Raw genomic sequence first — 19,612 nt, 5'->3', positions numbered from 1 at the left:
AGCTTTATTCAGTGAATCAGAGCAAAAAGTATGATTTCATGAATAAATTTGCATAATTTATTTTCCATTGGCCCCCTTTTGACTTTCTAATAATTTATTTTCATATAAAATAAAAATATATGAATTCAGTGAAATTTACCAATGCAACTGCGTAGATTACGTCATTCTCTACCATCAGGCAAATTTCCGTTGTGATCGCGCAATCTGCGACAGATCTTTGAATCAAAATACCCCGGGAGATTTAGGGTTAAAGAAAAATTAGAATCAGAATATGAGGTACAGTATGTTGGAAAATGATGAGAAAGAAAAAGAAAGAATGGCAATTCAATTAAACCATACTATTCTGGGTCCTGTAACACAAAGGTTAGCGATTAATTGTACGTGTGACTGCCGCACTTTACCCTTGGTAACCAATGCAGAGTTTCAAAGTCAATACGCTCCAAAAGAAATATATTCACAAAAATGGCGTTGGCTTATGTGAAATGGTGCTTTATTTCATCATCCCAGACGAACCAAGATTGAGATAAAATACTGCAAAAACAAACAAAGAAACATATAATAAATCATAATGTATGTGTAACAACTGAAACTAATCACTAAAGCACTAAAGAATAAACTTCACTATTCATACAAATACTATACTACCAAGGACTCTTAATACTATAACAAAATGAAATACGTATTGATCTACATTACTTTAAAGGTTAATTAGATATACTTATAAATATAACTATTTTCTTATAACAGTCGATATGTCTATTAACGGATACGATCCATCGCAAGTATGTCAGAGTTACATGTATATCGCATTACATATATACTTAAATTACTGAAAGAAATAACTTACCAATTGGAGGCTTTAAGCAGATTACACCTTATATAGCACACTTGTAAAATCTAGATGAGAAGCTTGTCAAAAGCACAACTTAGGAGTTCTATCTCTTTCTCTGAATCTCTGTCGCTCTCTCTGAAACTTTGATAAAACTGATAGCTGAAAGCTTTTTCTCTCTATATAAAGCATGCAGAAACTGAACCAACATAGATCATTCTTTTGCTATGTTCTTAAGTTATTGTTTCCCAATTAGAGTTGCTGGTACTCTGACCATGTCTTAACAGAAAACCAGACAATGAACTCGATTAAGATATTCAAATCGGAACAATGTAGGGTGGACCTACAGTTTGCTCTTTGGCTTGGCTTTCTCTATGCCTATACATTAACACATAACCTGCCCTATGGGACTTTATGTAGAAAAGGATTAAGAAAAAGATGCAGAAATGCAGAAATGAAACATCTAGGAAAGTGGAAATTCAATTAAAACAACATATAACAAGAAATGTAAACAGCCTAGAAATTACATATATCTCACTGCACACTGCTGCAGTGACATGGCTCCTTTAACTGATTGCCATCAGTTACTTAACTTAAACACACACAACATCAATTATGTCTGAATATCTAAAATCAACCAATAAACTCAAAATCGTATATATACATGTAAGATACTTTAACTGATCACCTATCATTATTGAACTTAATAACAAAAAATGTGAACCATAACATTCCAATCCCGTTGCTGTCAGGCACAACAAAATTAAGACATATCTTCTTAAACTACTTTGGATACACTAAGAAATATTAGCCATTAAGCATTAAGTATAAAATCATATACTGTAACGGCATGCATGCCAGCAGATTCAACAAACAAAAGAAATCAAATCAATTACTAATGCATATGTACAGAAAAACTGGAAGTAAAGAGAGCTATAAAATTAGAAAGAAGATAAAGACTAGAATGTGAACAAGAAAACTATAAAAGCAGGAAAGATCGAAAATATGAAAAACTGAAATGACAACTCTAGCGAAATGATTAGACTAATAATGGAAAGGAAACAAGAAAAGGGAGAGAAGAGATTGAAAGAGATAAGAAAGTGGAAAACAACGAATTACATCAAATCAAATCAAATGTTCATTTTGTGTTGTTGGCTCCTTGATTGGGAATTCCCTGGTCTTCTGTCTTCTTTGACCTATCTTCATGTAGACATGTAAGGTGTCTACCTCCACAGATTCTACACACTCTCTTGTTTCTACATTCTTTACCATGATGTTGATCTGTAAGAGCGCAACCAAAACACAACTTTCTTTTCAAAAAGAATAATTTCCTCTCTTCAATAGATTTCATCAAGAAACTAGAACATGATTCGAGGTGATGGCTTCCATCACAGAAAGGACATATGGAGCTTTCATCCTCCAGCCCAGAGATGCAAAAGATCCGTGCATTTCCATTTGGAGATCGCCTTGATAGGTTTAACCTTAAAGGTTCCAACTCAGGAATGTTCGCTCTGTCAGCTGCTTTCTTCACAAAACCAACGAAACACGAGAACGATGGATAACTCTGGGGGCTATTAGTTTCGCGCCATCTATCAATTTCCTCTCGCCATTCATCTTCCAAGTACTCTGGCAACTTTGCTACGAGCTTTGCATTCTCTTGGGGAAAGTCCAGGATTCCTAGATTCTTGACCTTCGTCTTGGCTGACAAGACCTTCTGCAAGAAGTCGGAAAAGTCTCTCAATCCACTTGCATCTTTACTTGCAATACGTGGCCACGAACAGAGCTTTCTGGTGTAAGCAACACTGAGAGCACTTGGGTTGCCAAACCTCCTATCAATTTCCGCACGAGCCTTCTGATAACCATCGTCCTCTCCTAATAACAAATAGTGTTCAACAATTTCTTTAGCTTTTCCACAAACGTAGGTGTTCAAGTAGTTCAATTTATTAGAGTCACTGATTGGCTTAGCATCCACCATGCAATCAAATGCATTCTTCCACAATAGATAATTCATCGGTTCACCACTAAACATTGGAACATCAATATTTGGTAGTTGGCTAGTTGCTGCCAACTGGTTACTTACTTCACTTTGTCCAATAGCAATGCGGGTGATTTGGGCTACACAAGCTTCTAACGATGATACTAAACTGTCCAACCCAGCTGGCACCCATGGGTTACTGAGATCAGATACTGCCTCGGTTTTCTGATGAACTCCTGTCTTTTCTGACTGATGGGGGTGGATCTTTTCTTGTGAATCAAAGAATCTCTGCATCCTCTCACTCTTCTCTTCCTTTCTCATTCCTCTAAATGAAATCTCTGAATCACTTTCGCCCAATTCTTCATCTTCAAATTCCTCTAATACTTGCTTTATGGCAGTCAATTGAGCTAAACGCTCGCGTCTAGCTAGGCGATCCTTTCTCATTGCAATCTCCTTCTGTTGCCGTTTAAAGGTAGCTTCTTCCTTATCTAGTTGCTGTTGAAGAGCTATCCGTCGCTTTCTAAAAAGTTGTTCGACTTCTGTTTCTTGCTGCAACAGTTTAAGATGGTCATCTTCAAATGACTGCTTAACCTTAAGAGAGGCTTCATGTTTCTTGATGGACAGTCTCTCACTCTTCACTGACTGAAGAGAACTTGCATGACTCTTAGCCACTTGGCTAGTTCTACTCTTCATACTGTGAACACTTATCTCACTTCGAGGAGATCTATCTTCACGTATCTCTTCTACTAAGTTAGACTCTTCTACAGCCGACATCTTCCCTCTCAGTTTCTCCTAAAAGCCAGGACTGCTGGTGTTCTGTCACGAACTGCTTTAAGCACTTGTATTTTATTGTGACTGCCGCACTTTACCCTTGGTAACCAATGCGGAGTTTCAAAGTCAATACGCTCCAAAAGAAATATATTCACAAAAATGGCGTTGGCTTATGTGAAATGGTGCTTTATTTCATCATCCCAGACGAACCAAGATTGAGATAAAATATTGCAAAAACAAACAAAGAAACATATAATAAATCATAATGTATGTGTAACAACTGAAACTAATCACTAAAGCACTAAAGAATAAACTTCACTATTCATACAAATACTATACTACCAAGGACTCTTAATACTATAACAAAATGAAATACGTATTGATCTACATTACTTTAAAGGTTAATTAGATATACTTATAAATATAACTATTTTCTTATAACAGTCGATATGTCTATTAACGGATACGATCCATCGCAAGTATGTCAGAGTTACATGTATATCGCATTACATAATACTTAAATTACTGAAAGAAATAACTTACCAATTGGAGGCTTTGAGCAGATTACACCTTATATAGCACACTTGTAAAATCTAGATGAGAAGCTTGTCAAAAGCACAACTTAGGAGTTCTATCTCTTTCTCTGAATCTCTGTCGCTCTCTCTGAAACTTTGATAAAACTGATAGCTGAAAGCTTTTTCTCTCTATATAAAGCATGCAGAAACTGAACCAACATAGATCATTCTTTTGCTATGTTCTTAAGTTATTGTTTCCCAATTAGAGTTGCTGGTACTCTGACCATGTCTTAACAGAAAACCAGACAATGAACTTGATTAAAATATTCAAATCGGAACAATGTAGGGTGGACCTACAGTTTGCTCTTTGGCTTGGCTTTCTCTATGCCTATACATTAACACATAACCTGCCCTATGGGACTTTATGTAGAAAAGGATTAAGAAAAAGATGCAGAAATGCAGAAATGAAACATCTAGGAAAGTGGAAATTCAATTAAAACAACATATAACAAGAAATGTAAACAGCCTAGAAATTACATATATCTCACTGCACACTGCTGCAGTGACAGTACGCTTGATTTTAACGATTTATTGTACAGTGTTGAAATTTCAATTTGGGTGGCAAAATTGTTAGAAAATGCTTGAATGTATCCGTTTTATTTCAATTGACTAACCTACGGGGGGGGGGGGGTAGACTGCCCCCCTTGACGAGTCACAACCCATGCAAGGGACATATCCCTGCCCCCCCCCCTGATGAGTCACAACCCATGCAAGGGACATATCCCTGCCCCCCCCCCCCCTGACGAGTCTTGAAGACTTTTTTTTTTTTTTTTTTTTTTTGCTTGTCACATTTTTTGGCGGACGAGATCCTTTATTTGTGGTTGAAGACCTTTTTTTTTTTTTGCTTGGCAAATTTTTTGGCGGACGAATTTGCCCCCCCTGTGGAAAATCCTAGGTACGCCACTGGTGCAAGGGAAATGTATGAGAAATGTTTCGCATGGTAAGTTTGATTTCACCCTTTCCCTAGCTTGACACAGCATACAAACTAGCATTTCTACGCAAACAGATTGCTGTGAGCTTTACAAAAATGGACAGTGCTCACTCAAGTGTAACATTCTGTCAAAACTTTTACTTTCCTTTGATAGATGAGACCCAAACCCAAGATTATATGTGAAGAATTACCCACACGTATATTTTTTAATTCCCAGGGCTTTTTCAAAGTGTAAACTTTTTTTTGATATGCACTGTATATATGTATATATTATATATTACGTTTTATCCCGGGTTTTATCATTCATAAAAAGCTACATGGACTGGAAAGAAGAATATATATATAAATATAAGTTTGGAAATCTGAGTTTGGCCATTAATTTCTCCCAGCTCCCAATTTTACACAATGCATATTTGACATCATTCAAAAGAAAAAGATCATTTAATTCTCTTTAAAATGATACAATGCTTGTTATTTTCATACCATCGCGAAAAGAGCAGGATTCAAAAGTGTAATTGGATGAGGTCTGAATTGAAAAGCTGCAAAACGAGCAGAAATAGTCATGAAGGGTTAATACAGAACATGATTCTTTTGTCTGTGTCAAGAGAGATGAAAATCCATTCAAATCAAGCCCCTACTTCTTCATTTTTTAATGTTTTGTTGTGGTTTATGTATAGTGATGGTTTTGTGAGATAGCATGGTTTGAAAAATCCATGCATGTTTGTTTTTTATGTGTTTGCTTGTGCAGAGGTGTGTTTGCATGAAAACAATTAAAAGAAACCGCTGAGAAATTTACTCATCACCATGAAAAAAAGAACAGTGACTTCCATAGGTATTCAATATTGTGTCATTTTGCAACTTTTGAATTTTGACCTGGCCCCACATTTCAAGGCACTGCACGTACCTCCATGTGAACCATAATCATATCATGTAGGGTATAATTTTAAAGAAAATTAAATGATCTATTCATTGATATTAATTACAAATTGATATTTACTAAAACCGAGGAGGGATTATCGATCAAAGTCAGATTTCCAAACTCTTTTTTAGGAGTTAATATTCGTATATAAAAATAAACATTTTGAAAACAGTCTGCAACCCGGCATCACGTGACAAAAGTTTCCGCTGGTAAACGACTCCGCCCACTTTTGATCCCATGATCTATCGATCCCATATACATCGCATATCCGGTATAGTAGGGTACTACTCGACCCGCGGTCCCCGTCGTCCCGGCCCTGCTGCTGCCTGCGCAGTCCCAGCTCTGTATACGCGATGCCGATGCGTTGAAAAACTTAACTGTTTGTGTTAACGTAGTCTACGTAGAGGTGGATCGTGGATGAACAGGTATGGATAAAACTTAGTTTTAATCTGGCTAACTTAACTGATAAGGTAATTTGAGAGCAAATATCAGAGTAGTTTAGTGCCAGTCATGTCCAGCAAAATCACGTTAACTAGAATTAGGAATTATTAATTAATATGGCTGACTGCACTGGCGCGCTGGGAGTGTATTTAACTAACTTAGACTTACTAGTCTTAGAGCAGTGCAGGAAATGCACAAATTACACAACACGGTCCCATGTATTGACTTTTACTACTATTCTCATTTTAGAAGATTTTTGTTTAGATCTATTTTCCACTATTGACCTTTATTAAGAAGCCTAGAAGAAGGGTATGGCATTATCTAGACTAGGCCCTAGACCAAAAGCTTCAGTCTCTGTATTTTGGTTGTTCCGCTGAACTACGTTGGCTCCACTCACCATAAAATGGGGATTACAGTAAAATGTCAGAAATTGTTGAATAAATCCCCAGAAACGACGGTTATTCCTGTCTATATCTAGACCAAAACAAGCTTCGGTCTCTGTTATGTTGGTTTTTCAGCTGAACTCCGTTGGCTTCACTCACCAAATACAGAGACCGAAGAGTTCTAGCGCGATCTGTACAGGGCCAGGGACTCAATGGCCATATGTTTATGTGTATTAAGTTCGGATAAAACAGGGCAGTGAAGTTGCGCGACAGCCGAGGTAAGTCACTGTTTTTGTTCATTTTAACTTGATTTTCCCCGTTTTTTGGCAATTAATGCCAAGAGGGAATATTAAATTGCATTTCGGTCACGTTAATGTAGTACTTTTTTTTTTAATCTATCAGCGATCATATGTGAGATGCAACCTGTTGATTTTTTTGGTACAATTTCCTATTATGCGTGATAACTTGAATCTAGACTGTTCGATAGGAAAAATTCGCATTTCGATTGTTGTTTGCGTAATTTCCACCGCAGTATTAAGGATCGGACGGAGTATCTTGGCTGAGATTTGGAGGTAAGCGTTTAAAATCCCTTTTTATAAATAAGTTCGAGCACATTTTGAAAATTAAATTAGATGATAAGATTTAGATGAATAAATTTAGTATATTGTGAAGATTTTGGCGTGTTTCATTCTCTCACATTCGTGTGATGAATGAAAACGTCAAAATTCATTATGAAATGACATGCGTTGTGCAAGGTTAGTATAACTAACCTCGCATGCTTGTGTGAGTGTTCCAAACTAGGAATATTGCAATAAATGACCGATCTGATTGGCAAACTGACTTTTTTTCTGCGCTTGTGCTCTAGCTCTCGATCTCGTCTTTCGCGCGCTCTGCTAGCTGCGCCTAGTAAAATAAAATAACCACCTCTGTCTATCTATACCAAATTCAAACAATCATTGACATTGCTTTTTTTTAATCACTCGGTATATGCACAACTCAGTGATATGCAAATGAGAGAGTCGATGATGTCCCTCACTATTTCTTTTTGTTTTTTATTGTTTGAATTACACATTTTTTTTTACAGATTTGACAATACTGAACCATAAAATGTTAAAACAATGGTAATAACACATGTTCAGGAAGGAATAAAACTTTGTTTAGCAGGACAACGGGCAGAAAATTGGAATATATCATATTTCATATAATAAAATACAAAATAAATAATGAATGAGTGATGTCACCAGTCCCCACATTTGCATACCAACCAGGATGTGAATATAAACTGTTTTGTGAAATTAAGCAAAAATTTAAAATGTCATAACTTTTTATTTTACATCCGATTTCGATGATATTCGCAGTGTTATGCTCACTGGATTTTTCTCTTTTATTCATCATTTTGTTGGGGTTTATTGATCTTTAAATACAAATCGAATTTTTTCCAATTTCTGGCAAATAAGACAGATAAAAACGTCATTGATGTTTTAGCTGAGTGACTTCTTTGTCACTGAAAATTGTCTCTTAGAAAGTCTGTTTTTGGAGGCTAATTTGTGAAAGGTTGCTCTTCCTCTCTGACTGATCACTTTTCATTCACTTCATCCATTTAAAAACTGGACCAATGGGGACTGTAGCTCTTGCCCAGCCTTGAGGACTCCATGTCTGATATTTTTTTATATTTTGACATATACTTCTACAGACATGGAGCCTTGACACTCTTTCCATAGACGCTGCAGCGAGACCTACACACCCGGATCGATTTCCCTATGAAATCCATAGAGGGTGAAATCGGTTTGTAGGGGGGGGAATTTTATTTATCTATGAACCTTGATGCGCCTAATGTGTATAAAGGGATAACAATTATTTCACTAGAAATGGTAAAAATTAGACGTTTCTTACCAGGCCGATGTCCTGTAGATCACTCGATCCGTTTGTCAACAAAGCAAATACAATAGACCTGACCCTTGAACCACTTTGTTATGACGTACATCCGAATAGCGATGCCATTTTGAAGAACAATTTATAGATGAAAAATATTTCACAAATATTCAAATTTATTACCTGATTATAAATAATTTGTAGTGTTATACTAATTATTTATAATCATGTATTGTCAAAAATATATGTCAAAATATTAAAAAATATCAGATATGGAGTCCTCAAGGCTAGCTCTTGCCCCTCATATTAACTAATTAATTCTTCTTTGATGTCAGCATTTTAAGTAAAGGATTTTAGGAAAAGTTAATCTTTCCTATTCTGGTAAAACTATAAATTAATCTTTTTTTTTTCTAGCCTTCTGATTTCAGATTACGTTTTTTGTTAATAAAGTAGGCCTACACACTAGAGCATATGATATTACTATTTACAAAGTAGAGTTTATGATATTACCATTTATTTTCCATCATTATTTATCAATTCATATATTGACAGCAATAGAATGGCAGATTTTATTTGATGAAAAATAATAATGTACTCTACATGTAGGCCTACATACGATCATGAATTTGATCAGTGCATCGTAATCAAAATGGCAACATTGAGTTTTGCTTTATTGTTTGTCTACTCTACTTTCTCTGCATAACACGTAAAACTGCTGTGCTATATGTTGAACTTGGTGAGCGTCGTGTGCTAATGATAAATACAACCATGTACTGGCTGCAAAGTAGCTGCTTTTTTGCTATATCAGTCATCAGTCTGCAACTTTAGTCTAAATGAACAAATGCTGCATTTAAAAGATAATTAAGATATTTTTATTATGTTTAGCACTGACCATATGAAGGAAACTTGCAACTAATCTGTTTTCTGCTTGCTGTCCCGTGGCCTATAACATATATGGTGAAACGCTCAAATTAAAATGGGAAGTGCCAGTATGAATATTCTCTCTATTTTTTCTCACAATGCTTTTGAAATATATATTTTTTTATTTTGATTAACAGAGTTCTTCAAAAATGTCCTCTCAGGAGAAGACAGATGCCTCACAGCAACAACTCCAGTTTGCACCATTCAGCAGTGCTCTTGATGTTGGGTTCTGGCACAAACTTACTCAGAAGAAGCTGAATGAATACAAGCTTGATGATCGACCAAAAGACATCTATGGTTACTACTACAATGGTTGGTAATTTGTTGATAAAATAATATCAAGAAAGCACATTTAAATGATGATTGGAATGCTAACATGTTTATTGCAGCATAATCAGCCAGACTCCAACAGGTTAAAGAGAACATGTTCATACCCTTCCTCCCCAGAGATTTTAGTTAAGTGGCTATTTTTGCATTTTAGATATAGCATAGAGAATAATCACTAAATATTTTTTGAATTTTTTTTTTCTTTCTTTCCAGGTGATCCTGATGGATTGCCATGCAGACTTTGTTTGGAATTTAATGCATTTGATCAGTAAGTATTCACATTTTTGAAGATTTAGAAAGAGGTCCTACTATCATTATTCATTAATCCATCTTTTTCTTTTATATTGAATATGTATCTTCTTCGTGTACATGTAATTCGCAAGATACTTTTCAGGCCATCAAATTCTAACCATTTGCCAAATATGGAAGACTTTACAAATAGCATAATGTGGTGATTTGAAAATCCACTTGTTTAATGATATATTGCAAACAACTGGTTGGTGAAGATGATGTCACAAACTTTTAGAAAGGAAGGGAAATATACCACTTATTTTTACTATTTTCATTCATTGGTTGAGAAGAACAGTGAAGTACAACAGTTCAATCTTGTCGATTTTAGTGGTATTTTATTGTTTGTATTTAATCACAGTGTATATCAAGTTCATCGTTCACCAGATGAGGCATGGGGGAAAAAACATGTGTGTCATGGCCATTTAATTGACTGATTCCTTTCCCCGGCAACCCTATTGGACACGCAAAGGTTTTACAAAATATTTTTCTTTACTGTTGGCTTTGATTGTATTCTAAACTCTATTGAGTTCTTGATATTTGAAAGTGCCAAATATAATGACAATGATAATAGTAATAATAATAATAATTCATTTTCAGGTCAGAAACAACTCCTCCTCACTGTTATTCTTCAAGGGGAACACTAGTCAACTTTAATACTCTGGATGCTTTCAAAACGTGTGATAAAAAGGCACTGCTTGATGTCACAGCTGAGAAGGTATATTTGAGGAATTATATTTACTATGATTTTATTCATTAGATTTTGTTTCCATTTCAAAGCAAACAGTATATTAATAATTATGGCATGACAAAGTTAAATATACTACAAAGTAGTACAGTATCAATTACAAATTCAAAACATATATAACACCAATGAAAGGGCTCTGAAAATCATGAAGAAAAATTCCCCCCCTAAAAAAGGGGGGGGGGGGCTAGCTCAAAATATGTTTGTGTGTACATAATTATCTGGAAAGGGATAAACAGTGAAGCACTTGGTTTCATATTTTCATTTGGAAAATGTTAATGATGTATTTTTGTGGTCTGCATCTAACTCTCTCTCTCTCTCTCTCATTCTCTGTTGGCAGCTATGGGATGACATCAGACAAGACAGTGCAATTCAAGATCCGTCCTTGCTTTCTCGATTCTTGCTTCTAACATTTGCTGTAAGTATCAAATTTATTGGCAGTAACTTACTCACAATTAAAGACAGGTAAGAGTGATGATTAACAAAAACCTTTATCATGTGGATGTGGTTAGATACAACAGCGCATCCAAAAAGCAATCAACTCACTTCAGATGAATAGTACAATCATATTGATGTATTTGAATAGCAAAATCCTTGTATTAAAATTCTTTAAACAGGAATTGCTTTATCAAAGTCTTTCTTTGTATATTGCATGTTTGATTTTACATGACACCCTTTTTCTTTAAAAATGGCTGAATATTTGTGTAATTTATTTGCCCCGGTTGATTGTAAATTTAATTGTATTTCTTTATGTTATACCTTCAGGATTTGAAGAAGTATCACTACTGCTACTGGTTTGCATTCCCAGCTCTATTAGCACCCGAAGGAATTCAACTCATTCATCCACCTCAAAGGTTAGATAAGGACATGAATCAAGAGAAGGCAAGTCTACTATATAATAGTAATGAATAATGTACTATAATTCTTCCTAAAGCGTTGTAATTGTATATTTATATCTTTGCTCATCACCAGGCCTAATATCACAATCATTCACCATGAATCTTTCAACAATGTCTATCTTCCACAATATCAAAGGCTGTATTGGGTACAATAAATGAGAAGGGATGGTTAGGGTTGCCATCTGTGTGACTCATTCGCTCGAGTTGGACAAGGATGAAGGGAAAAATGTATGGCTTTTAACACCTTACTTCAGTAAGCAGGTTTCTTGCATGGAACATTTTGAAACCAATTTTGATTGTGAGAGGTGGTGGATTGTGTATGACGTACTGTCCATTCATTGAAGCTTCACTGTCTTACTATTTTAATGCAGTGTATTTGCTCTGTGATTTTGCAATGCACAATTTTTTATGTAACTCTTAAAGTTGCATGGAGATTGGCCTTGCTTCCCATTGAATATTCAACTCTCACCTTTAAAGTTGAATTAAGAAGGGGGTGAGTTTCCATAAATATAGGTTCTACATACAATATATAGTATATATAAGTTGTTCAAACACATAGCATGTCACAATAATCCTCTGCCTTCTCGATATTTTGCTTTGAAAGTCTATGAAATTAGCCACCTGTCAGAGCCCGAGAGACGAGTGTACAGAAAAGTCACTCGGAGTGTGACGTCACCGGGGGGAATTTAGTATAAGAGGTGCCTGAATGTCATACAGAAATGCTATGCAGAGAGAGAAAGATATTTTACAATTTTTTTTCAAAGCAACTCAAATCAAATAAATAGGACTGATATGTACAAATCTTTACTTTCCCTGTATAAAAAACAGTATGAATAACCACCATGAACTCTTCAATCATGATGTAAGATAGCAAACAGTGAGTTATTGAATGATATTTTCACTATTTCTCATTTATTTTATCACGATGTTCAATCAAGTGAGTAGCTGGAAAGTAATTCCGGCGGCTAGCTCAGCGCGCGCTGAACGCATAGTACTAGTACACACAACACCCAGGCATTGAGTGTACTGTTATGGTCTGGTATGTCGACTTAGTTCATGGCCGTGCAGCGATCCCCTGGCGTTTTTTCTTCTTTTCTTTTGTCTTTGACTCCACTTTTATATCCTCTGGATCATTTCCACTCATAGCTCATTCCACAGAACAATCTTGAACCAAACGTATAGTATTCTTTCTCGGCCTTCTGAGTTGTTTTCTATATTTAATTACGCTAGGGGTCACCGTCACACATACAAACGCAATTCGGAAGTGAGTTGAAGACAGAAAGATATATAGTAATTAGTATACATCTCTATGGTTGAAGACAACAAGAACGGTACGGTAGCTCGACAGCTAGCTGCGCCGGAGCGGGCGGCCGGTCGGCACAAAGCAATTCCGCAACCAACTGTGTTTTTTTGCAAGAGCCGCGTCACACGCGGATAAATATGTCATAATAACACGTCTGCTACGTTATCGACTGGTGAGAAGATCTCGATCAAATTTCATATTATTCACCTTGAAATTATTCCTTTAGGGTCTATGGTATCATTCTGAGGGAATTCACATATTTGGAATAATAGTACGGCCACAAATATTTTAATCATTTCCTCTTTGCAAGTTCTATGGCTCGCAGATACAACTTCAACTGCAGTTATTCCATATGAAGGAGTACGTGTATAGTACACAAAACGGCACTGCCTTGATTACTACACCGGGACCGAATACCCCCCGGTGACGTCACACTCAAAGAACACCCGTCTCGGTAGGCATTGCAGGAGCGAACTCAGGGAAAATGGGTAGGGATAAATCGTTCAAATTCACTATTTTGAAGAAAAAAAATGGGGGGTCGAATCACGTATTAGTGTTTGGGGGGTTGTAAGGTTGCTATTAATGTAAATATCTCAATATTTGGAATCGTCTTCTTAATTCAACTTTAAACTTCGATGTAATCCTGCATCTTTCAGATAGCAGCTCTTGAAGCAGCTTATGATACAGCATCAGAGTCATTGGGTCAAGATCCTGCATTCTTTCTCATATCAACAGAAGATGAGAGGACAGCGGTCTTACCCCTGACAGCTTGGGACCAGATCACAGATAAATCCAAGGTAGTATGAGTAGGTGGGAATATGTGCCCCCTTTTTTGTCCAAATTTGTACACGAATAGTTCCCTGAAGTACATATTTGTTGTGTTTTCCTCTAACACCTCTTAGAAACAAGGATGAGAATTCATCCTTTAAAGATGATGATCTTTATTTAGCTTGTTTACTGCAAAAAAAGTTATGTGCCCATCAACCCCCCTCCCCCATTCTGAGATGCTGGATATTGATGAGTAAATTGTTATTTGCAGAGAAGGAATGTTTATCACATCCTGATAAGGGTTCAGGTGGATAGGGGAGGGTGAACAAAAAAAGACATGGAAGAAGTGAGTGGTAGAGGAGTTTGAAGAGGTTAAGTTAAGGTAATTTTAAATACCTATATTCAAGTGACATATTTATTCCTTAAGCTAATAATAATAATAATAATTAACATCATTTATATAGCGCTTATCACAAAGAATGTCTCTAAGCGCTTAAGGAAAATACATAGGAAGACAAGCTAATATCTTGATACCATGAAAATATTTTTTTTTTTCATTTTCAGTTTGTTTATGTGGCAGCAATAAACAAATATTTTCTTTCCTATTCGTCCACTCATTCTCATTGATTATTTCTTTACCCTCTCTTTTTCAGACTATGGTGGTATAAATAATTCTGAAAAAAATACTGCAATTTTTGTGAGTAACTGTTTGCATAATTATATTTCACAATTCAGAACAGAATTTGTGATGCACCGAACAATGATATCGCTGATATTTTCATGTATGCTCCATTGTACTCTTACAATGTTCACTCCTTTTGTGCCATTGTCTACCCCCATTTTGGTAATTCATTGATTTTATGACTTGTTATCCTTTTGCCTGTTTATGTTGATCACCCAATGAGACATGTTTGAAGATGATTTATGTTGATATGTGCTTTGTACTGCCTGTTATATGTGATAGTACGTTGGACCTCATCTTTTTAAGCGTGCTGTGTGAATTTGTTTTTCAGGTGATCTTTGGTTATGCTGACCCCTGTACTTTAGACCAATATCCAGGATGGCCCCTAAGGAACTTTCTCTGCCTCATCTCCTGTCACTGGTATGCAAGCTTCCTTTCATGAGGGCTGTCTACTACTTGCTTTACCTTCACATTAACCACTTTGATTCATTGACAGTTTGTCACACTCCACATGGTCTGTTTAGTTTCCACTGCCTAGTAACCAGTTTGTCGAGTATCATGTTTGTCTATCCCCATTTAATCCAATGTAGTCCAATGTAACTGGGGGTAGATTTTAATTTAATGATTACACAAGGTAGAATTTAGACCAAGTGATGATTAGCCCAAGTGGTCATTAGATTTTTGGACAATTAGACCAACTGCCAGGTAGACAAAATAAATCTGTGGTTTAATTATAAATAGTGAAATGTGATTTAATGTTGAATTAAATTTGATGAAATTTAAGAGAGTTGGGTACAAAACACTGGTGGATCAGTGGTTCTGTAACCAGGTTATGGGTTCAAAACCAAGTCAATGTGAAAGTTCTGTCAGGCATTTTTTGCTTGCTACTTACGAACATGCTGTGAGAGCAGGGAGATAAGAGTGAATCAAAGAAGAATTAATTTGAAATACTTCTGGTAAGATTAAATGCTTATATTTGATTGAGATAAACAAACATAGTTGAATGAAACAACTCAGTAGATTTTATTTTCTAAAATTTACAGGGCTTCCCAGCTGGAACAAGTAACAGTGATCTGTTTCAGGGACAGGACTAGGGAAGGTATCCGGAACAGTTCTCATAGTTTGGTTCTTAGACTACAAGTTCCTTCAACAAGTTTTGAAATATGTGAGACATTTTTCCTGCTTTTTGTCTCGCCTGCATAGCAGAGCGAGACTATAGGCGCCGCTTTTCCGACGGCGACGGCGGCGGCGGCGTCAACACCAAATCTTAACCTAAGGTTAAGTTTTTTAAATGACACAATAACTTAGAAAGTATATGGACCTAGTTCATGAAACTTGGACATAAGGTTAATCAAGTATTACTAAACATCCTGCCTGAGTTTCAGGTCACATGACCAAGGTCAAAGGTCATTTAGGGTCAATGAACTTTGACCATGTTGGGAGAATTATTTTCAAAATCTTAACCGAAGGTTAAGTTTTTGAAATTACATCATAACTTAGAAAGTATATGGACCTAGTTCATGTAACTTGGGCATAAGGTTAATCAAGTATTAGTGAACATCCTGCTCGAGTTTCAGGTCACGTGACCAAGGTCAAAGGTCATTTAGGGTCAATGAACTTTGGTCAAGTTGGGGGTATTTGTTGAATTACTATCATAACTTTGAAAATTTAGGGATCTAGTTCATGAAACTTGGACATAAGAGTAATCAAGTATCACTGAACATCCTGTACGAGTTTCAGGTCACATGACCATGGTCAATGGTCATTTAAGGTCAATGAACTTTGGCCGTGTTGGGGGTATTTGTTAAATTACCATCCTAACTCTGAAAGTTTACGGATTTAGTTCATAAAACTTGGACATAAGAGTAATCAAGTATCACTGAACATCCTGTACGAGTTTCAGGTCACATGACCATGGTCAAAGGTCATTAAAGGTCAATGAACTTTGGCCGTGTTGGGGGTATTTGTTAAATTACCATCCTAACTCTGAAAGTTTATGGATCTAGTTCATAAAACTTGGGATATAAGAGTAATCAAGTATCACTGAACATCCCCTGTGAGTTTCAGGTCACAAAACCAAGGTCAAAGGTCAGTTAAGGTCAATAAACTTAGGCCATGTTGGGGTAATTGTTGAATTGCCATCATAACTTTGAAAGTTTATAGATAGAGTGATTGAAATGTGGACATGGATGTAGTTGACAAGTCTTAAGTCACCGTTCAAATGTCATTTATGGTCAATGAACGTGGTATTATGTCATTATATGAATGGAGTTTTTGTGAATGATTATTTTATAGTAGTTTTCAAAGTTAGCACTGCTGCTATACAGTCAGACCGCAGCTCGCGCGATAATGAGCATATTCACGGAAATTTATTCAGCGGCCCTCTAGCGGTCTCCGAAGGAAAACGTGCGATCAATTTGGCTTCATTTTCCCACTGAATTGGAGGGGCTGAAGTTATAGCTCTGTACTGGTCGCTAACTTCAGTTTACGTCGAAACGAATTGTGGTAAGTTATTCTCAAGACCTTCATCTACATTTTGGTATATAATTTTCCATATTTCGACATTTTCAACCTACCATTTTAACCACTTTAATTGATGCTTATTTTAGTAATATTTTAACTGCGATTTTGTAGTCGGAATTTCACTTTTGGTTCCTGACTTTGCTACATAACCAAATTGTTTCGATCGGAGTTTTTTAGAAAGAAGAAAAGTCACTGTTCAAAATATATCAGAACCAACTTGACGCAAACTCACCTTATATTTTAATTTTAGAGAAAATGATACCCTAAAAATCAAGAAATTTACGTTTTACCCGGAAGTAACCTTCTCGTTCACTCCACGATGGCGCGAAATAATGCCAAAATTACGTTCGTCGCGGGTTGGTAGAATTTCGCCTTTGGTCCCATACGTTGAAACTTCTGTAATGATGGCAGATGGCTCGCATTATATATGTGACTGTGCCGGTGGATTTTTTTTAAATTTTTATTAAGACTTAATATAAACGAAGCTTAATAAGTAGATCCCTTCTAAAGTTTTATTCAATGATTATCAGGTTTCCGAATTCCATCAAGTTTTTATAGATTGAGATATTTCTTGATTTATGTTGAAAATTATTAACCTTTTTTCTTTATTAGTCGAAGTTGAGCCCCATGATGATTTTTGCCCCAGGCTGCGGTTAAGAATTAAATGATGATTAGCTCAGCCAGTCTACTCTAGAGACTATAAACAGTTTAAAGTCAAACTAAAAAGTATGGTACTACCGTACTCAGTAGTATTTATAAACCATTTTGTTCAAATAAAAAAATTGTGGCTGTCACAGACAGTACTTAGACTTAGTCTCAATTGACTTACATGTAACATAATTCATACTTTGAATGATTATTTAGTAATTTAGACTATTTCTCTCTTTTTTGTCTCTTCTACACACAGATCTGCATGCATACTTGCTGACTCTGGTCTCTGCTTGCTACTTCATTCTGGGAGATTCCATCATGTACTATAATGGTCAGACCATGATTTGGACAAAGCCCTTTTTTCGTTTGCAAATTTTGGACTGATAATGATACAACAGAAAATTGATCGATATTGGAAACAAAAAAAATAGAGCACAGTTTTGGGGAGGACTAAGAATACTGACTTGGACAGGAATACAGCTTGACAAAAATAAAAATTCACAATTCAAAACCAAAAAACTTTTTTAATGTTACTAATAGTGCATTGCAAGAAACTTTCTACTCAATCACACATTCCAAAATTAAGGGTAAGTCCTTTGATTAAACACAAACATGTAGTTGATTTGCAATTGAACATAAGTTTCTTGCAATGCCCCATAATTATATTTTGTTCTCAAGCAACTCTATTATATGTTATCTAATGTGCTGAAGGTGAAGTGCCATGTATGTTCACAATTTTTTTTTTCGAAAGGTATAATATATTTGTCCTTTTAAACGGTATTTGAATGTGGTTTCGCCTTGTTTTTGTTTTCCACAGTAATTATTGCATATATGAACAGAAGTGAAATATTTGTTGTGAAGCACTGTATGAATGTTGTGTGATCATGGAGCTATGGTGTGATGGTATTATAATTAATTCATCATTTTTGTTATAAGACTGTAAACCTGGTAGATGTGAGGGAGTTGGTAGATGTGAGGGAGTGGCCTGGATGAAAGGAAAGTGAGCAAGTGTCCAATTACTGATTTGCATATGTTTAGACAATTTTGTTCGTGGATAAATATTAATGTGCATTCCCTATTCCAAGCAAAGAGTAAAGGAGAAGTCCACCCCACCAAAAAATTAATTTGAATTTAAAGAAAAATAAAGTATTGCAGAAAATTTTATTAAAACTATGATTCAAAATTCAAAAGATTACTATTTTGACATTGAGAAATTTGCCTAATTTTATAAAACAATTATATGCTCATCTTGGTCAATGTGCAAATTATAGAACCGATTATGTCACACGCACTCTAATTTCTTGTGTATTTTTTTATTTGATACATGTACATGACATGTATATTTTATTTTAATTTTCATTAACAAATTTTGAGAGGGATTTTAATTCCTCCATTAACATTCGTAGATTCCATAAATATAACCTTTTGTGATTCGAGGAAGATTTTTAAGATCAAATTTGCTAAAATTTATATAATAAAAATGCAACAAAAATTTAAAAAGTAATGTGATGTGAGTGACATAATCAACTCTATTTGCATACCATTGTTTTGTGTATATTTATAACTGTTTTGTTTTAAAAAAGGGAAATTTCTGTATTTATTCAAATAATTTTTTGTTGATGTGCACTTGACCTTTAACTCACTTCCCTTCCCACCCCTGCCCAAATAAGTGTAATCAAGAACTTGAAAATCAAGAGCAGTGATTAAGAAGAAGTAAGAATTAATCATAGAGCTATTAATAGCTCCATGATTTAATAAATACAGGCCTAAATAGAACTTCTCATGAAAGTAAAAAGAGAATAAAGCTGG

At 35.6% G+C, this 19,612-nt stretch overlaps 2 protein-coding genes across 5 annotated transcripts in view; one reads left to right on the top strand and one right to left on the bottom strand.

Moving 5' to 3' along the window:
* Nucleotides 1-468: 468 nt before the first annotated feature.
* On the bottom strand, nucleotides 469-4,653 carry LOC135153059 (uncharacterized). Its single transcript, XM_064097047.1, has 2 exons — nucleotides 848-4,653; nucleotides 469-531 (listed from the first exon to the last, which is right to left on the bottom strand). Exon 1 carries the CDS (start codon nucleotides 3,576-3,578, stop codon nucleotides 1,968-1,970), a length of 1,611 nt encoding a protein of 536 aa, XP_063953117.1. The 5' UTR covers nucleotides 3,579-4,653; the 3' UTR covers nucleotides 469-531; nucleotides 848-1,967.
* A 1,572-nt stretch (nucleotides 4,654-6,225) lies between these two features.
* The window catches only part of LOC129257253 (ubiquitin-like modifier-activating enzyme ATG7), a 29,982-nt gene continuing 16,595 nt past the window's right edge, over nucleotides 6,226-19,612 (top strand). The window contains exons 1-9 of one of the 4 annotated variants that reach the window (XM_064097043.1): nucleotides 6,226-6,425; nucleotides 9,755-9,929; nucleotides 10,158-10,212; nucleotides 10,833-10,950; nucleotides 11,318-11,395; nucleotides 11,743-11,859; nucleotides 13,836-13,976; nucleotides 14,961-15,049; nucleotides 15,673-15,794. In XM_064097043.1, the coding sequence (XP_063953113.1) occupies nucleotides 9,767-9,929; nucleotides 10,158-10,212; nucleotides 10,833-10,950; nucleotides 11,318-11,395; nucleotides 11,743-11,859; nucleotides 13,836-13,976; nucleotides 14,961-15,049; nucleotides 15,673-15,794 (883 nt within the window). In that variant the 5' untranslated portion in view covers nucleotides 6,226-6,425; nucleotides 9,755-9,766. Of the gene's footprint in view, nucleotides 6,471-9,754; nucleotides 9,930-10,157; nucleotides 10,213-10,832; nucleotides 10,951-11,317; nucleotides 11,396-11,742; nucleotides 11,860-13,835; nucleotides 13,977-14,960; nucleotides 15,050-15,672; nucleotides 15,795-19,612 lie in introns of all 4 variants that reach the window. The other 3 variants (XM_064097045.1, XM_064097044.1, XM_064097046.1) reach the window with 3 other exon arrangements.

This window comes from Lytechinus pictus, chromosome 3 (genome assembly GCF_037042905.1).
Source record: "Lytechinus pictus isolate F3 Inbred chromosome 3, Lp3.0, whole genome shotgun sequence".
Classification (NCBI taxonomy): Eukaryota; Metazoa; Echinodermata; class Echinoidea; order Temnopleuroida; family Toxopneustidae; genus Lytechinus; species Lytechinus pictus.
This window is presented reverse-complemented; position numbering and strand designations above follow the sequence as displayed.